This window comes from Periophthalmus magnuspinnatus, chromosome 19 (genome assembly GCF_009829125.3).
Source record: "Periophthalmus magnuspinnatus isolate fPerMag1 chromosome 19, fPerMag1.2.pri, whole genome shotgun sequence".
NCBI classification, from domain to species: Eukaryota; Metazoa; Chordata; class Actinopteri; order Gobiiformes; family Gobiidae; genus Periophthalmus; species Periophthalmus magnuspinnatus.
Genome location: NC_047144.1, coordinates 24,724,004 through 24,744,913, shown reverse-complemented (window position 1 = coordinate 24,744,913; position 20,910 = coordinate 24,724,004). Strand labels below are relative to the sequence as shown.

The window sequence follows — 20,910 nt, the reverse complement described above, 5'->3', positions numbered from 1 at the left end:
AAAAAGGAAAAGAAGACAAAGCAATAAGTCCTTTTATATCATGCAGAAGTCTGATTCACTCCAAGGACAACAGCGCTTCACAGTGCCCACATCAGCCCTGACTTGTTTAAATAGACTGGACATAGACAGGCATCTACAGGCAACAACCAGCAACTTAAAAAATAGGTGCTACATTTAGTCACTTCTCCGAGCTGCAAAAAAAAAAAAAAAAAAACCTAGACCCAATCTTTGAAATAAACTGCAGAGACATTTACAGACAGATGGTTACGAGGCTGACATTACTACTTGCTATCATGGTAGGTAGAAAAGTGGATGAAAAGAAATGCAAAGTTTGGTTATAACTTATGCAGTATCAAACAAGTGCTTCTTCCTAGTTTAAGTACTACTGAAATACTCGGAAAACAAAGTGTCCAACAGCACCTTCAATAAATGGCAGAATGGTGTCACTCATGTGGCTGTTGGCTAAACCATATACAAATGTCACTGTAGTAGCGCTGTCATCACGCTAAGCTCTTTCACTCCTCTGGCAGGTGCAGTCTCAGGTCAGGAAAACCCCTGGTTTAAATCCAAAGCTGGAGCCACCAGAGCAAAAAGCAGGCTTACACGGAACACAATGAGAGAAGATTGGCCATGTAGCTTGGCGTAGCCTGGGCAGTGCTCTGATGGACATTGGGACCAGATTGTAGTTGGGATCAAGGAGCAGATGGTGGAGACATAGAGAAGTGGAGTAGCCTGTCTGTATGTGTGAGCCTCATCCTGGCCACACATGTTCTAGAGGTAAAACAGAGGCACAAGTCCCCGAATCATGTATGTCTATTTGTTCTTGCGGTTCTGGGCTGTGGTCTCAGTCCAACTCTATGGGGCTACTGTCTTCCTGTGCTTCTTCAGCCACATCATCCTCCTCTCCAGATCCCATCAGGCTGTTCAGCAGGTTCCCTGGAAAACAACTCATACTGGTATCTTTTTATGATGGAGCATCATATTCAATTCAACTCACATACCAAGTAAGATGTGATCATTTCAAATTCTTTTGAATTTAAATATGTATATGAGGTTTCAATTTTCACAGAAAAAAAGAACCTCCCCTTACCTAGCAAACCACCGTATGATGGGGACTGTTTTGGTGGAACTCCAAAAAAAAGCTGTCCTATTCTGTCAAGATACTGAAAACAGAAGGATTCATACATGAAGTCTGTAGGCCAAATGGACACAAGTGTGTCAGTCAAAGCACATCTTAATACTCACTTCATTGTACATGGGGTCCCTTTTCAGGGAAGGCTGATATTGCTCACATAACACTGTGAAAACGGTTAATTTACCCCTGGAGCAAAGAACACATCAATAATAACAATGTGACACTCATAAACCATGTTAGACCTAGGCCAATATTTAACTTTTTTACATTCAAACAAGCAATTCTATAACACAAAAGAGAATTCTCTTTCTTTCTCTAAATAAGTTAAAGATGAATAATATACTGCTGTGAGAGTATAGATTAGACCAATACAATGTATCCAAAAACAAGTGGAATTAGCTCACCCTTCCACTGCCAGCAGCAGAAACCAGATAAAGTTTAGTAGAGGCTGGACAAAGGGGGGCCCTTTCTCTATGGACGGGTGTTTCTCTGTGTATGTGCTGAACACCACCGAAGCACTGCTTTTATTCTTCAAGCAGAGGAACCTGCCGGCACAGACATGCATCAGACAAATACACATGGACACAACATGAGAATACGGAGATCAGAGCAAATTTTTTTTTCTAGAAACACATACAAAATAAGGTAAAATAGATTACATCAATAGCTCCTATTGCATACAATACTGAAGTGTGTAATTAATTCACACTTACACAGTACAACAGTTTTGGTATTAACAAGTCCATCTGTAGTAACAATGTGGACTCACTGTAGGACGGCCTGCGCCACAAACATATCCACCTCACTGCGAAAGCCTCTTGAAGCTGAGTACTCCACCAACATCAGGGCACACCCCTCCCCGTCAGATGAATGCAAGAAGTGATAACGAGACTCACTGTAGTTTTGTTCTAAAAATACACCAGTGACTCTTATCAACCACACGCAATTACAAATTTGAAACACTGTAAAGACAGGCTTTAGTTACCTTTCCATAAAGTGACAGCCAGGAGCTGGTGGAGTTTAGGGTGACCCAACTTGCCCGAGCCCCCTGTGGACCACTTGAGTGCTCTGGACACAAAGGCTACCCTCTCTGGGGAGTTTTGGTCCATCAGACTGAACAGCTTGGCCAGTTGTTCTGTGAAACAGACATATATAACCTAAGAACAGTTCGTACAGTGACTTGATAGTGAGAGGCAGTTACTCACCCAAAATGTCTTCTTCCACTTTTGACTCTGATTTCTCCAACACTTCTAAAACGAGCATAGACAGGTCTGCCGCACTGTTTTGCTGCACATACAGATAATGGGAGATGATTCTATAGTAACCCATTTGTCTCACTGTGGTTTTGAGACTCAACTGTGATGTACCTGGTTATAGCTGAAGAAGAGCAGAGCCCCGTTGTACATGAGCTCTTTGGCCTCTGCATGTTTAGCCTGTGACATGTACCTGGAACACGACAGGGAGTGCCTGTTTACATTACCTCCTTACATTACATCTTTGCATTTGTAGAGTTGCAATGTGACAAACACAAATGGACTAACGGAATTATAATACAAGTCTCAATCCAACCACAAAATGTACATAATGCATAAAGCTTTCATCAAATGCACATGAATTGAATATGCAAACAGAGCTGCTTAAGCTAAATGACATTTGAAACCTGAATTATGCGGCGCTGCACAAGTGGCTACATGCTAAACTTGCTAAAAGCTAACACAGCTGGACAGCAGCAAGGAACATTATGTGAACATGATAGAGACAGGGCACACACATAGTCCCTATGAAGACATGATTCTGTTGTCAACACTGACATGAGCACATTAAACATCGTCAATATACGATATAAAAAAGAACAGTCGTAGTTAGCTGTGTAGCTAGCGTTAGCTAGTGGTTATTAGTTATCGCTCTGTTGTTGTGATTGACATCTCGTTTAACTAATAAACAGCCCGGTCTGAGTTGGTGGGTGGGACTGTATCACATTTTAACCAATCAGGAACACGAAACTCTAGAGGCGAGGTTGACAGCAGAATGATCTGGAACAGGTAGGCCTCGTAATCACACCAAATCCCTAAATATGAAGGTGAAGCTTACCTAAAGAATAACGTCCTGTACATCTGATGTGCTTCATAATAATCTCCCTTTTCTACGCTCGCTCGGAGCTTCCCCTCGACGCGCTGCACGCCTCCCCGGTTCCTGGCGCTGGAGCACCGCAGGGACTCCTGCTCAGACATGGTCGTTGCTCCGCAGCAGCAGCAGCGCAGCCGCCCGACTCAGGCGCTTCTTCTTATTGCGCTTCCACCGGACCAGGGGCCTCTGGCTCTGTGCTGCCTCTCTGTGTCTGGAGACAGTTACTGCGTGTTAGGCGCCGTGCGTCTGTTTATATCGCATTCACAATGCACAGAGGCGTGATGATGATAAAATAAAATATATGTATATCATTACATTTAAAATATAATTAAAATATTGCTTATGATCGCTCTCAGACCAACAAAAATAGGTCTAAGAGCCACAGTTGGCTCTTAGACCTATAGTTTGGACTCCCAAATATTAGAACTTGGCAAAACAACTTTATTTTATTATTTTGATTACAATAAAAATATGTGAAAGATACGTATAAAATCACATATAAGTCTAAGTAAACAAGACTATGTAACAAAAATATTGGTTATCATAAAAAAAAGTAATGTGATCATGTAAGGAACACTACATTACTTTGCAAAGAACTTCAATAAACCAGGGATTGGATTCACATAATGAATGCAGAAATACACTTTCTTAAACAATGCTGTTCACTGTGATGCATTTCAATACTGTCACCACCTCCCCTTTAATTTGGCTGAACAGCTTCAATAATGTAAAGTCAAACTTTATTAGCTTTTAACCATATTGTTCCCTCCACATTAACCTTAAGTTATATTTTGATTGATTCATCCATGTTTCAGTAATCTTGTATTGTCCTGCAATTGAGACTGGAGGGTTCAAAAAATCCCTGTTTTCACTTAACCCCTAGCTCCACCCACTGTTTAATTGCAATTATTTTGTAATTTTCAGACTGCGGCTGCATAAAGTTAAAAAATATCTTGAACCTGTTTTCCAATAGAGTAACCTGCCTAAACTAATAAAAAATCTGCTGCTCACTTCAGGGAAATATCTCTATGAAGGCGAGGTCTCTCAGTTGTGTGGTTTTGAGGAAGTCAACAGAGCCATTTCTAATATAAAGTTTTAGTTCAATATTGCCGTTTGCAATGCAACATACATGATGTGTTTGTTATTTCCTGAACTCATGATTTACATGCACTCAAAACCAAAGCATGGCTCAGATGATTTACTGTTCAGAAATACATAACAATTTAATGTGCATGGTTGTTTACACAAACAAACAAACCTTTTAACTTTCATGAATAAAACCTTGCTTTGAAAATTGGAACAGGCCACAAACTTTCACTGTCAGCTGGGTAGACAGATTGGGTTACTGGGATCTAAGAGAGAGGAAGAACCTGGAGACCATCCACTGAAAGAAACTCGAAAACTCAGAAAGAAACTTTCCAAATCAGAGAGCAGGAGCTAGAGGCCATGAGGGGGAGGTGTGAACAGGCAGAGAGTAAAAATGCCATGCTCCTAAAAGGTGAAAAACCAGGAGAACTCTAGTCTGAGAAACACGGTGTTGAACATGAGCATGGAGATGGAGGCTGAACATAACAAAAGAATACATCTTCAGAGAGACCTGTACCAAATGAACCAGGACAAGTCCAGTCTGGAGGAACAGGTCCAACAGATCAGATGAGAGAACAACAATCTGCAAAACAACACCTCCACGCTCTTCAGAGGACTAGAGATGGTAAAAAAGGACAAGGTGCATTTTTTGAAAGAAAAAAATACATTTCTGCAAAGTGCCAGAGCTAGAGATGACTAAAAAGTTACAGGAAAAACAGGACTAGGAGAGTGCTACTCCAAAAGAGGAGAAGAACTGAAAGAGGAGATGCAGCCTTAACAGTCATTAACTCATGAGTAGGACACATCTCCATGAAACTCTAGGAGAACTACTGTTCTGTGAACTGCTCCTTCAAGATCTGGAGAACACCAAGACAAAACTACATGAGGAGCAGAGCAGTAAAGTAATGCTCCCTCAAGAACATGACACCATCAAGAGAAAAAGAGAAATCTGCATGGCAAACACTGACTAGGGAAAAAAAGAAACTGCACTTTCTCATGTAAAATCTGTTAGTGTAGTATGGTTACTGTACGGCATCAACAAAGTCTCCCCATCCCTGTGAATCCGTTACGTAAAAGACCGTTTCAAATGAGGTATTATTATGGTGAGTTATGGTATTTATTTATTTTTTGTGAGAGTAGTGTGAAAGTGTAGTGTCTAATGGTTTGACTTTGACTTCAATAAGTGAGGCACTGTCTCTCGTTGAAGGTGGAATTCTCAATACAGGGACCCAACCGTTTAATTCTAAAAATCACTTAAAAAACAGAATTATGGCTTACTGGTCAAGAATCAAGCAAAAGTATTGCGCATTTAGGATAAAAAGGGAAAAGATAATTTGACCAGAATCTGCCTGAAACCTGGGCCTCTTTTTTGGAGTAAACACTAGTATTGTAAATGGCATTGCATATTAGATTTAATTTGGCTACTAATGAATATAAATGGGGAATTCTCCTTTTTTGTATCTTCCTGTATCCTTTTTAAACCAAACTCTGCAAGTTGTGCCACAAGGTTGGGCTTTCCATAGGACTAGACGGTGCAGCTCTCCACAAGGAGCATACCTCAGTAGCAAATTCAAATTTTGTGAATTTTGTTCACTGACAATGGAAATAAAACTTATTTTGTTTCTATTTTCACAGTAGTAAGCTATTTCAAAGGCAACAGCGAAGTTGTTAAAACGTATGAAATATAAAACGGCACTATATCTTCTGGAAGCTGAAAAAATATTTGATTACCTCTAAGGTAAAAACATAGTGTGCATCTGTCTGTGTGTGAGTGGATATTTATCACATTATCACTGATGAGCAGTAATTTGAATCAGTTAACTAAAGTAATGTTAGCTGCAGCTGAGTCCTTGATTCCTATAAGCATTCAGGAAAATGAGAAATACAACTGATGCTGTCATTTGGCTTGAAAATATTATCAGGAAAGCCCAGGCACATTAAGAGTCTGTATTAGCAGTGTTTTTTGATATTGAAAAGACGAATATCAGGCTGTGGAGGGAGGGCTTGTTAATCAAGTTATATAAACTAGGAGTTGGAGCTTTTAACTGGATTAGGGATTTTCTCTTTGGTAGAAGATTCCAGGTGCGAATAGGATCTATGTTATCTTGACAGTATACATTAGACAACAGTACATCTCAAGGCACTGCAAGAAGTCCTTTGCTTTTTCTCATCATGATTAAAGATGTTTTTTTCTGCAGCCCCTGGGGGATATAGCAGATCCCTATTTGTAGATGATGTCACTTTGTGGAAGAGAGGGAGGTACGCTGAGCACCTAGTTAGTAAGGTCCAAGATGCTATAACTGATGTGGTTGAGCGGGGATTTGATTGAAGGTCCAGATTTTCAGTGGGAAAAAAAATTAATTAAAGCTAAATCTGTATGGTGAAGAACTTGAGAGCGTAAGTGCTCTTAAGTTCTTGGGGTTCATATTTGATTCACACTTGACATGGAAGGCACACATAGACAAGATGAAAGCAAATGTAAAAGGTGATTAATGTTATGAGATGTGTGGCTGCGAGAAAATGGGGGGCTAGTTGCACAGCCCTAAAGAGACTATCAGGTTTTAATGAAATCATTTTTTGATTATGGTTGTGCGGCATACGACTTAGTAGCCTCTTCTGTGTTAAAACAATTGGATGTGTTGCGGGCACAGGACATAAGAGTGTGTTGTTGTGCCTTCAAAACATCTCCAGTCAGTGACTTGAAGGTCGAGATGAGTAAAATGCCTCTTAACCTGAGGAGGAAGCAAATTACTGTAAACTACTGGATTCATCTCAGGAGTCATAGTGACTCACATCTTATTCAGAAAGTGCTTTTGGATTGCTGGGAGTATGGAAAAAAGCCAGAGAGACCGTTTTGGAAAGGTTGAAAATCTCCAAGCTAAGGAGCACCATAGTTTTGATCTGCAGATATGTCCTGCTATACTGTTCCCTGCTGTGCCTCCCTGTTTATTGTGTCCCCAGCCGTTGAGTGGCACCTCGAACGAAAGAGGAAAATAGATCTTGTCACAACATTTCATTTCCATACTTAGCAAGAGTACTTTTATACCACGGAGTATAAGGGTCACTTAAATAAAAATAAAAAATTATGCGGGCGCTACGAGAAAAAAGTTGTAATATTACGAGAATAAAGTCGTATTTTTATGAGAGTATAGGCTGCTGTGCATGAATGAGTGACCAGTGCGTTGTGTGTTATGGAGAATTTGGAGCATTTTGTTTAGATAAACTTTCAACTGGGGTTTATGCACGATGAGTCTTTGAGTCTGTGTCTTTTAGCCCACAATCACCACACTATCATCAGTATAAGTACTTTGAAGGGACACTGCAAGCATTTGAGTTTGTTTAGTCAGAGGAACCAGACAGATTTAGAAGAAATTGCTATATCTGAACAAAATGCTCCAAATTCTTCATAACGCACTGGTCACTCATTCACGCACAGCAGCCTATATTCTCATAAAAATACAACTTTATTCTCGTAATATTACGACTTTATTTTCGTAATATTACGACTTTATTCTCGTAATATTACGACTTTTTCTGGCTTCGACTTTGTTCTCGTAAAATTACTTTATTACTTTAATGTCGAAATGCTACGACTTTTTTTCTCGTAGCGCCTGCATATTTTTTTAATTTAAGTGACCCTTATACTCCGTCGTACTTTTACCCATGTATTCACAGATGGAACAAAAAACCCAGACAGAAAAAAAAACAGAACGGGGCAGTTCTTTGTGAGGTGTGTCAGGATTAAGAGCAGACAGTGGAATCTGTGTTGTTGCAGTGTAGGGGTTATAATGAGGGGCTGAGGGACTTGGGCATTAAGGAACCCACTTTACGAAACATCCTGGGATGTGGTAGTAGAGGTCAAATGGGGAAACTTGTAGGCTTTTTAAAGCAGAGAGGTGTTTATGACATATATACCTTTTATTTAGTTTCATTTGTATTATTTTGAGTGCACTGATTGTGAGTTTACCGTTTGACCCATACTCCAGAACAGTAGGTGGTAGTAATGCTCCTTTTAAGCTTGCCAACCGCCGTGAAACAACAAAAGGAAGAAGAGAAGCGGCACGCGCATTAGATGTTGTAGAGCACTTGTGTCCCCTGTAGATGGAGGCAAAGTCTGTCTGGAGCGGATCATGATGTACATCGTACAGGCTTGCCTGTTGTGCTGCTGTATTACAACATAATATTTAATATTCAGAACGAAATGACACAAAACGTCCATGCGTTTAAGAGTCTATCAGAGGATTAATTCTATGTCTAAATCCAGGCCTTTTGTTTACAGAGAGTACCGACCGCAGTAAACGTGTGCTGATATTGGACTGCAGAGGAGCTGTCGGTGCTTCCCACGCAGAGGAGGGTTTTCCGGCTAAAGTTTCCTTTGTGATTCGGATGTAACGGCGTGATATCCGCATACACAAGGCTGAAGAGGGCACCATGACTAGTAAGTCTCTTTACACACATTTATATACCGGTCGTTTACTGTTAGAGAGCAGTATGGTTGTATAACCTAACGTTAGGATGCGAACAGTTCGACTTCATGTTGGTGGCAATGCAGAGCTAGCGACCATGCTAACAGATCCTGCTAGCAGACTAGTGCAGTGTAAAGTGTCAGAAACACAGGAAATGGTAAACACGTTAGGGTCGGAGCTAACAGTATTAGGAAGCTCTAATATGACTGTGGACACTCTTGCGCTGCTTTTTGTCTATAACTGATAAATCTCGTCTCATTTCGAGTTGTGTTTAGTATTTGGGTTAGTCCCGCTTCCCACCCAGACACGCTAACAATAGCTTAGCATTTCAGAGTGTTTGGGACAGTGACAGCTGTGAGCTGGAGCTCCTGGACATCTGTGGACGGGCCTCCCGACACTCACTTGCCAACTCTGTTTTGTATCTCCTCCAACCATTTTTTATGCTTTATAAACGATTTTCGGGGATGCATGTTGTGTGCTGAGTGTTTTCTTAATCCGCACGAGTTATTGACCTCGTACAAGAAAAATGAAAGCCATTAAGGAGTTCTGCTTGTATTTAACTCTGTTATCTTTTGTTTTGTCAGAACTACTCAGAATCATTTTATGCTGAAATGGGACAACGCCCCTGCAACAAGATTTAAAAAAACACGGGTAAGTTGCTACAATGAGTGTCCCAAAACAACATTTGATATTGTGGGTATAAAGCCTGGGGCCACTCCCCCACACCTGAATAAGAAAAGGCTTATTATTACCGTAGGTGTTGTGTGTCTGATAAAGACCTGCCTGTCAGGAGCTTTCCAACCTGTATCATTTGATAGATATCTGAAGGCTAGTGTGGACTTGTAGGAAAGGAATGCTAGAGTACTTTTAATTGTTTGTGCTTGAACATTGTGTAGGTCATGTCTGTGCATCTGCCTTTTGGAAAAAAGTATTCAACAATACTTATTATGTTAGATGTTATTATGCATTTCAAATTACTTTTTATAGGACACATTTTGAAGACATCTGACCATTCAAAAGATACAATATGGTATTAAATTGATAATTGCCATGGGAACCATGAATAAAGGCTGCAATTTATTTACTTAGAATTTTTTTTCTCTTATTGAGTATATAATTCATCATGCTTTTACGTTATCAATGTCATGTATATCTAGGCCCCTGCTTGAATGAGTTTTCTGCTCATGTTGCTATTGTAGGTCAATTAAACCAGCAGACTAGACTGATAAACATGCCCTGACCTGCAATAGTACAGTTTGAATGACATAATTGTTTGCATAATTATATCCTTTTCACTGGTTCCCAAGTATAGTATAAAGTCATACTCATGTGTTTACTTACTAAACATGTTTGTAGCAACGTTTGAAGATAAATGGCATCTCCAAAAACACTATGTCATTGTTTCTAAGCCCTCTGCGGTGTAATGTCATAATCCCCAGCAGAACCCCACGGCTGGAGAACGCATATTTGCAGAGTGCGCGAAAAAGAGACTGACAAACCATTCAGCAAAGCCTATGCCTTTCTAAACATCCATCACTGATTTGCTGCCAAGTTAGAAGCCATAGTGCACTGTGAGGGATCATAAAATGTGTTCCGTCAGGGTCTTTGTAGACTCACGTGATATACTTTATGGAGGTTAGATCAACGCAAACCTGCTCACATTAAAACTATTTTAGTCAGCTTGTTCAGCTATTAAGTTAGTGTTGCCTTAGGGCTATAAGTGATGTAAATGATTGTGACAGTACTGGAAGATCTTGCTAAGTGAAGCTGTACACTGCTTGAGAAAGTATTTTTTTTTTTTAAATAGAGGACTTAGACTTGTAGTATAGAATAGAGATTTCATTCATGGTTCTAAATGCACACAGCTGCTTGAATCCAAACAAAGTCAATATTACTTAGGCCAGATTATTGACCTGTACACCAAATATTTATTTACGGAAGTGACAAAGTGAGTTGGGGCACACAGTTGACCCTGGTGTTCCAGTTCTCCCAGAAGGAACAGGCCACATTTACTTGCATTGAGAAAAAGGCCAAAAATATCACTTGAACAGGACAAACAGTTTTATACTAGTTTTATAAAAATTAATATAACCACATGATAATTATAATTTTTGTGTCAAAAATTACATTTTATTGTCTAAAAAGGGCATTTTTTATCAGTGTGGTATCAAAGTTAAGCCTATTCCCTAGTATCAAAAACAAGTTTGAAATTATTATATCATGGCAACAGTAATTGCAATACAGTTATAAGTAGTACACCTTATGAAACTATCAATACCAGTAAGTAATGAACAAAATCGATTCAGGTGTAGCAACTAGCTTAGCAACTTACCAGTCTCAAAAATTGCAGCCTGCTGTAAAGAATTGCGATACATATTTTTATTACTTTTTCTCCATCAAATGATGTGCCTTGCTTTGATGTGGTGACCTTTGCAGCATTAATCAGGCACTTTAGCTTATTTTCCAGCCCAGAGGACATCTGGCCTGCCGCCACGTGAATTATATGCAGTAGACAGACATGCACAAACACATCTTACACTCCCTAATTTAACTCTTTTTGACAGCAACTTGTTAAATATTGGGAAATGCCGCAGCTTTAAATAGTGAAAGTCAGAATATTTGTAAAGCAGCAGCCACAGCAACCGTAGTTAAAGTTCAAACATTCAAATTATTTTCTAATGGCTGATTTTATCCGCTAGTCTCTAGCATTGCATTCTTTTACACTCCTGTTATGTGTGTATGTGTGTGAATCTGTGTGTGAAAGAAATACACTGACAGAGACATAAAATGGTAATAGCAGCCTGACACACAGATAAACCTTACTAAGTGGTTGGGCAGTTGTTCTGTCCCTTTGTAATGATCCTTCCTGGAGGGATCTGATGACTTGTTTTTTTTTTTACTTTATATATTTATCCTCACTGCAGGTCTGTCTGTCACCATGGCAACGGTGGATCCACAGAACGGTTCTGTTAGGATGGAAGTCACTGGGACGCCAGGGTCAGCCCCGAGTCCACAAAGCGAGGCGGTGACCAATGAGATGGAGGAGTTAACCCTTCAGCCCGCCCCAAAACTGCCCCCGATAAAGGAACGCAAAAATGGTACGACATTTGAATTCCTATGATCTTTTGTTGACTTAGAAAGAAATACAACTATTGTTTGTTTGTATTGGAGAAAGACTCTCAAACTAGACAGTTTTTATGTATTTTTCCAAGAGAGCCCTGTGAATCCCAGACTATCTCCAGGACAAATTACAAACTTGCTTTGCTGGCCCTTTGAGTAGATTAGACTGTGGCCCTTTGCCGAGCACTGGGTGCACATCCAGGCTACATGCTCACTATTGTGAGGATTTAAACTCTGAGGAGGTCTGGAAGAGGCTTAGATCACACAGGGGAGGTGGCACGCTTTCCTCTCACTTAAAATAAAGTTGGAGACCTTGACTTCACATATCTGACTTGGTTTGCTTTATTCTGCCAAAGAAACTTAATTAGTGCTATTAAAATAACTGTTGTAATGTAATATATTTGTGAGGGTTAAGAATGTCACTCAAATTTTAAAATGGCTATGCAGTACACCTGTATCTATGGCTGTGTAGATATTTTTTCATTACCAGTACTTTAATGGTACCTGCTTTTCAATCAAACCTGGTTTCTGAAGGGTTTTTTTTTCGGTGCCTGTATTTTTAAAATGTAATTTAATGGCCAGTGTTATTAAGAAAATACATGTTACAACTATGTTAAATCAGATTTTAAAACATAGTGCTAGGCTATGCATGTTCATTTATGACTCAAAACAAATGGACTTGCAAATGAACCAGAGTGCACAGCTAACCCTCACATGGACTTACACGCACTTAAGTTTAACTTTTGTTTTCGCTGCATAGAGGACTATATCACTTTGTTTGGTCACATGTAAGCCTATGTTAAAACTTAAGTGCTGTTTGTGCCATTCATTTGTGCAGAGGGCAATAATGACATATGAGCACCTGTGCTGCTGTTAAATAAATCGGTGCATTGTATGTATTGGCTATTTGACGTGGGCATTTAAAGCAGAGGAACTGAAAATTGGTACCAAACAAATGTGTTTTGGTACCAGTACTCTATACCACACCTTCTGGTCAGTGCTACCTGGAACTGAGTTTCAGTGCCTAGCCCTACCTGTAATAGAGACTGGAATAGACTATGTAAGTGTGTTGCTCAGACACAACACCATGCAGTTGTTCAGGCATCAACAAAGTTTGTAATTTGGTATAATTTCAGGTAGGTAAACATAATGAGCAATGAGGAACATAATTAATCTTTGCTTTGCTTTTAATAATTAGCATTTTAATATATTTCTTTATGTGAAGTAAAGCTGAGCAGTTAAATCATTATGTCATTACTCATTACTTGCAGTGCAGTTTGTTTTGCTCCTTGACAGGAGCAGCAATGTGTGGCAGGTGCATTTCAATATCTGTCTTTAAGAGCCCATAAAGTCCAGTGTTTTGATGGAGCTTCCTGTGTTTGAACCAATTATGTCATTGCCCCATAAAACACAAATTATCTCTTTGTGTGTACTTTTTATATACCAGGGATAGGTGTCATTACAGTTTGGACCATACTTATTTTACATTCCATTTAATGAAGTTTTCACTTTTTGTAGTTTGTAGTTAAAGTATGGCTTCTAAGTTAGCTGAAGTTGTGCCATCAAAAACACACCTATTACACAACGTATATTATCAGGACTGTTTCACACCAGCCATTGTTCCTAACCGGTGTTTCTGCCTGTTTCCGTTGAACTCAGTGAGGTAATGGGTTAATTTAATGTGAGACTCATTTAAGTAGAAAAGGGCTTGGCAGGTTTAATGATGATGCAGTAGCTGAGAGTGGACATGTGTCCTTGAATCTACAGTGGTTAGTTGAACAACCATTAGATGCAGGCAGGCTATACACTGAGCAGTACTGCTAGTATGGGGTCTTGCCAACAAATTAACCTTCTTGTAAATCACTAGTTGATGAATTGGGGTAATTCTTGCAACAAACTCAGCAGCCAGAAGCAAACAAAACATTATAACATGTACTCTTCCCCTTTACCTGAAAAGCATTTTCAATCATAAATGTAAATTTGACTTGCCTTCTTATTCTAATTCCAATGATTATTCAATAAAACGGTCTCTTTTGAATTATACCAAGAGCATACTGACTTGGCTAGATTCTCATTAAGTCTTAGTTTTAGCATTAAGTTACCATGTCAATGTTAAAGAAGTGCATGTGGATCCGTGTGCATGTGTACCTCACATAATCACAAAGGGGAACGCAAACTAAGTCTCTGACAGCCTGGGGCCACCACTCCCAACAGGCCCTCTCCTTACAAAAGTTTTACCTAGTTGAAGACATGCCGCTGCAGGGATTGTTGCTTTAGTACAACTCAGAACACTACCCAAATGTGACTGCCTCTGCCTTTGCTTACATTACTCAGTGACAGAGACAGAATGCCCACATAATGACATTTATCAAAGTTTAACATCAGTCACCTGGTTATGCAATATGTTTATGAGAGGGTGGCTTCCTCTATACTAGCTGAACTGCAAAGCCATTGTGGATATATACAGAGCACCAACATGTTTTCCAAAATGGGGATTAAAGGCAGATGTCAACACGTCTCTTTTCCACACAAAGATGAAGAATTTATCAACAAAGTGGCAATAGCACCATGATATTAGCCCTGTGCAAACTTGAAGGTGGAGTGTGGGCTGCACTAGAAGAAGGAGGAAGCGTCTGAGCGGGGGAGGGGGAGGTCGTGTCTGTAATGGCAGGATTGCATAACTTCTCCAAGGAGCAGAAGGAAAAGTGAGGGAAAATGAAAAGCCACGGGTGTGTTCAAACCGCGGCAAGACTTGCATTGACTTTTGAATGAGACAAACTACAGCCAGGGCATTGCTCTGAAGATTCTGGGACCTAACAGGTCGACCTTGTATGGCCCTGCTGTAGTGGCAGTAAGGGCCCGGGACCTGTACCGCCTTGTGAACTGCTGGGGCGTGCACACACTTGTACACAGACAGCTCCACGGGTAGGGAATGTGAGGTGCAACCTGTGGACTGCATGCTGCTACTGCTGCTGTTGTTGGTGAGAGGAGGTGGCTGCTGGATAGTTCTTCAGAAGTTTCAGAAGTGCTTGGACTATGATGGAATAGACTTGGGAACAGCATGGTGCAAAGGGATATGACCATCTACTCAGGTAAAGTTGGTAGTTCTTTTAAACTTGGTATGCACTGTCTCTATTGTGGCATACTTTCCTACTTTGACTCTAGATAACGTTAAATAACTTGATTCAGGAATAGCCTTAAAAGCTATCAGGTTTGCCAGTATATATTACGAGCCTGGTTTGGTGACATGTAACGGTACATGAAAGTAGTTGATGTAAAATATATTATATGATTATTGCTTGTGGAAAAAATTGCAACCTAAAGGTATCTCAAGGTATTTATTGCAACAAAATTTTGCAATGGCAGTGGAAAATTGTTTTTTTCCATCAGTGCTTAAGATCAAAATTGTAAGACTGTAAACGGTATTGCAGTTCAAGAAATTAGAATTTAAGTATTTCTACAGATATTTCTATAGTTATTTATTGTCATTAGTTGTCAAGTTTCTATTTTATTCATCGTTTTCAATTGATCATAACCCTACACCCACCCATTGGAAAACATATGTCACTGAAGAACTTGAATGTGTAGAAAGTGGATTTGAGGCTTTTGCAGACCCTCCTCCTTCTATGAGAGGATGTGACCAATTCCTTTTATTCAGGACAGATTGTTCCAGACTATGGCATGGACTCCTGGCTGCTCAGACCTCTATAATTGATAATAATGTAATGCACATCTGAGTCTGGAGGCAGTCTGCATGTTTTAATCCATCTTATTAATGCAGCTGCAGTGAGTGCTCTGAGAATACAAATGTTGGCATGCGTCAGATAGTGCGGGTTTATTGAAACATCCACTGACTACTTAGTTTGGCATTGCAGGTGATACATCGATACAACCTTATAAATCTGGCTTGTAAAATTCAACCCAACAAAAAGTCCTCTTCATCTTCTGGTTTATAACATATCAAGGACATGGCAACATTCGCAGAAAAATGGCAGCCTACTTTGAGAATAAACACCCGCAAATCTAAACAAATAAATGCTTTTGTCCGACATCACAATAATCTATAAACATGTATAGTCTACAGAGCTATCCAAGGCTAGCAGTGTTTCAAGGAGCTTCATACTGCTCTTATGTAACAGGTTGGGAGGTTGCCAACAGCAGAGGCCCCATAGCCCTCAGAGTAGGAGGGAGATCAGAGGTGGATGAATGGGATGGAGGGATGACAAATGGCAGGGCAGAGAAGAGGAGAAGAAATTGAATAAAAGAAAGAAAGATTGTTGAAAGAGTTAAAGTGGGCTGTGTTATAAAGTAAACACAATCCAGCTGTAAGTCTCCCTAGAATGACATCATTGCCAGGCAACAGGGCACCAGTGACTTGAATATATGGACTTTTACATAACAATGCATTCCATATAATTAACTAGAGAAACACTATATAAACTTGATTGTGAATGAAAATATACCATTCAGCTTTCATTTTTACAGAAGTAGGAGAGCTTTACACAGTACAGGATGTTAAAATGCCCCTTACCAGTGTTGGGAAACTGTAACAAGCTTGTTAGGTTTGATTTGTCAAGTAATACTTCACACAACCTAATTCTGATCCACTCTTGAAAACCCACGTGTAAAACATGTTTTCAGTAGAGCTATGCAACACAATATTCAATGTCTTAACAAAATAAATATATTGCAACAACACACAGTTCTCTATTCTATAAAAGTGCACTGTTTTGGAAATCTTACATTAGACTTGACTTGGTCTTGGTTTTGTCTTTTAATGATTTTTATTTTTAACCAGTTTGACTAGTAAATGAATGTATGTGCAGTTTTTGTTTTAAATTTTTACTTTAAAATATTACAATAATGTTAGCGCAGTTGAGTACAGAATTATAGAATATTGCACCTTTTCGTCACAGTATGCAGCCCTCGTTTTCAGTTGTTTACAAACAATCTGGGTTATGGTTGAACATTTTCCAGAACCAGAACTTCAATGTAATCAGGTTGGGTAATGTTGCCTCCCTTGATATATTTGTCTAACATCAAGAATTCAAACTTATGCCAACCATTATCATCAGTTGGACACTGCATAATTCTTTAACTACCTCTTGTGCATTTAACAATATGTACAGCGCTGCATCCCTTGTTTTTGTTTTGTTGGTTTGGTAAACATCTAAAATCCTCTCCATCCAGCACCCCTCGCACACCCACAGCCTGATCGTGACTCACGGCTGCACATGGACATCCACACCTCGCACTTCTGTCACAACAATGAGATCTCGGGACATGCATTTACAAGCCTTTTCGGTCACTGCTTTGCACACTTGCCACATCCCAACAGCCAGGTATTTGTGCAAGCACGGACATCACATTTTTGATTACTGTGATCCTTTCTTGGGAAAGATTGTAAGTAGATTCTAAGTAAGAACATTCAAATACGTACCCTGAAGCCAGAGAAAAAGCTTCACAATTGCAATGTTCTCTCGTAGCAACAGGAACACTCTCACACCCACAGGTACAAGCCCACTCATGTTGCCAGAGCTCTTTATACGCTCACTCACTTGTCAAATCATCTGCAGCAAACCATACCTGAAGCTGTATTTTCAAGCTGTAATAGTAAAAATTTTGTACATTTAAGTGCTCAGTCCACTTAAATGGTGGAAAGGGAACAAATATTTCCAAATAAAATAGGCATGCATTAATGGTTTATGGTCATTAAAGTTAATGCTTGGTCTGAAATGTTCCACAGTATGGCAGTAAGTCTATCGGTTTTGTATTTGGTCACAGTAACCATGTATGTTTTTCAAGGTATTTTAGGCGATAAAACACCTGTAATTGAACAGTGTTATCTTTTCCCTAGCCCAAATTATTGATCAGATCTGTGGAAAGGTAAGTTTAATGCAATAACATCTCAAAGGAGTTGGCAAGACCCTCTACCAGAAAAGTTACATAATGCACCTTTTAAGTAAAACCTGTTTAATGGTAACACTCAGATTTGTGTTACTTGTTTTTGGATTGTGAAGATATTCTCATTATGTTAAGTTTATATAAGAAGCAATAGTCCCTTCTGGAAAGTATCTATTTTGACATTTTAACAATTCAAAATAGCAACAAAAACGGTTATGTATTTTGACAAAGAAAGTTTAGGAACCATACTAGTCATTATCCCATTCAACACTCCTATTTTCAAAATATTTTCAAGTGTTCCTGTTTGTCCTCATAGTTACACACCACCCTCTTGTCACAAGTTCAAACCTGTCGCACATTCTGATCCTTGTCAAACTTCTTAGGCCACTTGCCGTACCACTGAATAATGGATAAACTATTAGCCATGATCTTATCTGTCAAGTACATTTGTGGTAATGACTCAGTAAAGGTCTGTACTATTGCACACCTTGTATATTAGGGCTGAATGATTTGGGAATTTCAAATTGTTTTTTCTGCCAGATGTTGCGACTGCTTTTAGATTTGCGATTTATGTTTTAATAATAGGATTCTTTTCAAAGTTTAAATGTGTCCAGAAGAATTGATGAAATACAAAATAAAAAATGGACTGACAAACTAATACACAAATAACATTTTAGAACATGTCTGTTTAGATCTAAACTACAGGATTAGCTGTTTTAGGCAGAATAAGATGGAGACATGGTGGTACTTCAAAAACTGCAGCCTTTGCGATTTGCATTCATTAAAAATGTGAAAAGCTTATAGATAGATTGCGATAAGAGTACATAGTACAAGTTCATCCCATGACAGTCCGATAGCATCAACAGTGTCACCAGACTCCAGTAGCCTGTTGCACAAGTTTACCACTCTCACTGAGGCTCACAGCACATGCCCCCAATGAGCTCATTGTCACTCCAGAGCAGAACACAGCTGTCTCACTCACGGCCATCACCTACCTCTTGCAGATCTTTGTCTTCTTCATAAACAATTATGAAAACATGTACGGCTGCTAACTGTTTACATGCATAGCTAAGCCACACTATGCTAGCTGTGTTTTCACCAAGGCCAGTATTGAAAATATATACTCATTTGAGCAAGTATCCATACTGCAAAAAAAAATCACATTAACAAGACAAAATTTGAGCATTCCTGTACGGTTTATGTCATTTTCAGCTTTATCAGAGCTAGTAAGATCTAATGGTAATATAAATAAAGTACTATTACTTTGTGTATGAAAATTACATTCTATTACTAAAAATGAGCATTGTGGTATTGTAATTGGTATAGAGTATTGAGCCAATTTCTTAATATCGAAATTGAGTTTGAAATTTTAGTATCGTGACAAAACTGGTCCACAGTCATGGTTGGTCTGTAGATCATGGCTGCACTATTTTAGGTGAAAATGCAATCAATTCTTCTAACAAGTACTGTAATAAGATTTTTAAATTTTTTTTTTTTTAATGTGTAAAAAGTACAATTATGCACAGAGCGCACATTATAAACAATTCCAGGAGCATTAACATTTGAAGAGGTTGTGATACAGATTTGTGAATCATCAAGCAACGTGACAAATTGCATTGCTCAGGTGTTTTAAATATTTGTAGTGCCACCATGTCCTTTTATTAGACTCCAGATTGTACTAAACTCTTCAGTGTTAGTAACTTCAAGTTCTTGTTTGAACTCGATACAACTTGCAAGGCAAACATAAGCTAATATCAACCAGGAACAAGAGAATACATTAAGAATTGATGGCTATGTTTACTTCTTAAAAAAGGCAACTTGGAGAAAAAAACTAAACAGTTGTTCATTGTTTCTTCAGTCCTCAGAAATTGTAGCTCAAAGTGTTGTGTTTTAGATTTGTTTTTTTAATTTGTCTAGAAAGAAATTTGACTAAAGATTTTTGCCAAAGTTGTTGCTCACCATTTAGCATTCATATCGTCTTTGTTGCTTGACTCCAGATTGCTGTCACTGCAGTCTGCCCCAGAGCCTGTTGTACTGAAACTGTGAAATTTAATCCATCCATGCAAGAGAACAGAAAGCTGTGTTTCCTCCATAAGTGGGGCATGAGGTTAGGGGGTTCGCCAAAATCTTTTTCAGATGTACAGTTATGTAACAGTCTGCAACCATCAGCTCTGGCCCTGGACACCCCACTTCTTGGCTTACTGTCCTTAAAGAAAATCTTACTTTCCCAGATGCTCGCAGCTGCCACCTGGAAAAGCCTGCATTTTTCCCTACGCATTTCCATAGATGTTGCACAGTTCACAATAGCAACTCCGTTGTGGACTTATCGAGATGAAGTGACAGGGTGAACATTAGTCAGTGACTTCTCGACAGTGGTCCTTTGACCTTCCATAAGAGTCTTTTATTACTCCTCACAGTGCTCTTTTTATTTGCCTGCAAACTAATTTAGCAGCATGCAGATGGTTTTAATTACTTCCAGAAGCGGTCTGCACTAACCTTGCATACAAGAAGACAGACTGTATAGTGTATATTTTATGTGTCTTCCCAATCTTTTCTAATAAGTCAACTTCAGCAGAGCAGCAGTAGGACAGTGAGGGATTACCCTTGTCCCAGAAGAACTTGTGCAACTTGCCTGTCTGCAGAGCGTGTTGATGCAGTGAGTTTACTTTTCCTGGTACAAACAAGGCACAATAAGCACTGAACTAGAGCAGTATTTACTATCTGCTGCAATGCTGGATTCCCTATGCATACCTCATGATGAAATGCCTCTACGCAGCCCAGCAATAATAAACAGGGCTCAAATATACTACCAAAAATGTAACAACCCAGCAGTTATCAAAATGGCAATTAATACTGCAAGTTCAGTTGCAATAAAATTGAAATCAAAATTTGAATATATGCAATTACCAAATCCCAATGCTAGAATTTTTGAAGTACCACACAAACAACAAAATTCTGCATTCAAACTGCTAAAGTTGTAGATGATGATGTAAAGATGTTCTGAAATGTAATTGTAGAAATGTATTAGTTTGTCTGTTCATATTTCAGTCTTTTTGTCCAATCTTCTGGGTG

At 39.2% G+C, this 20,910-nt stretch overlaps 2 protein-coding genes across 7 annotated transcripts in view; one reads left to right on the top strand and one right to left on the bottom strand.

Moving 5' to 3' along the window:
* Positions 1–15: 15 nt before the first annotated feature.
* On the bottom strand, positions 16–3,487 carry get4 (guided entry of tail-anchored proteins factor 4). The gene is made up of 9 exons (XM_033985393.2): positions 3,227–3,487; positions 2,503–2,581; positions 2,341–2,422; positions 2,121–2,270; positions 1,905–2,043; positions 1,540–1,680; positions 1,246–1,321; positions 1,091–1,163; positions 16–936 (listed from the first exon to the last, which is right to left on the bottom strand). Exons 1-9 carry the CDS (start codon positions 3,364–3,366, stop codon positions 845–847), a joined length of 972 nt encoding a protein of 323 aa, XP_033841284.1. The 5' UTR covers positions 3,367–3,487; the 3' UTR covers positions 16–844.
* A 5,101-nt stretch (positions 3,488–8,588) lies between these two features.
* Positions 8,589–20,910, top strand: part of mrtfab (myocardin related transcription factor Ab) — a 47,326-nt gene continuing 35,004 nt past the window's right edge. For 2 of the 6 annotated variants that reach the window (XM_055229406.1, XM_033985390.2), the window contains exons 1-3: positions 8,652–8,786; positions 9,399–9,465; positions 11,739–11,912. In XM_055229406.1, the coding sequence (XP_055085381.1) occupies positions 11,753–11,912 (160 nt within the window). In that variant the 5' untranslated portion in view covers positions 8,652–8,786; positions 9,399–9,465; positions 11,739–11,752. Of the gene's footprint in view, positions 8,787–9,398; positions 9,466–11,738; positions 11,913–14,632; positions 15,027–20,910 lie in introns of those variants that run through there. The other 4 variants (XM_055229403.1, XM_055229404.1, XM_055229407.1 and 1 more) reach the window with 4 other exon arrangements.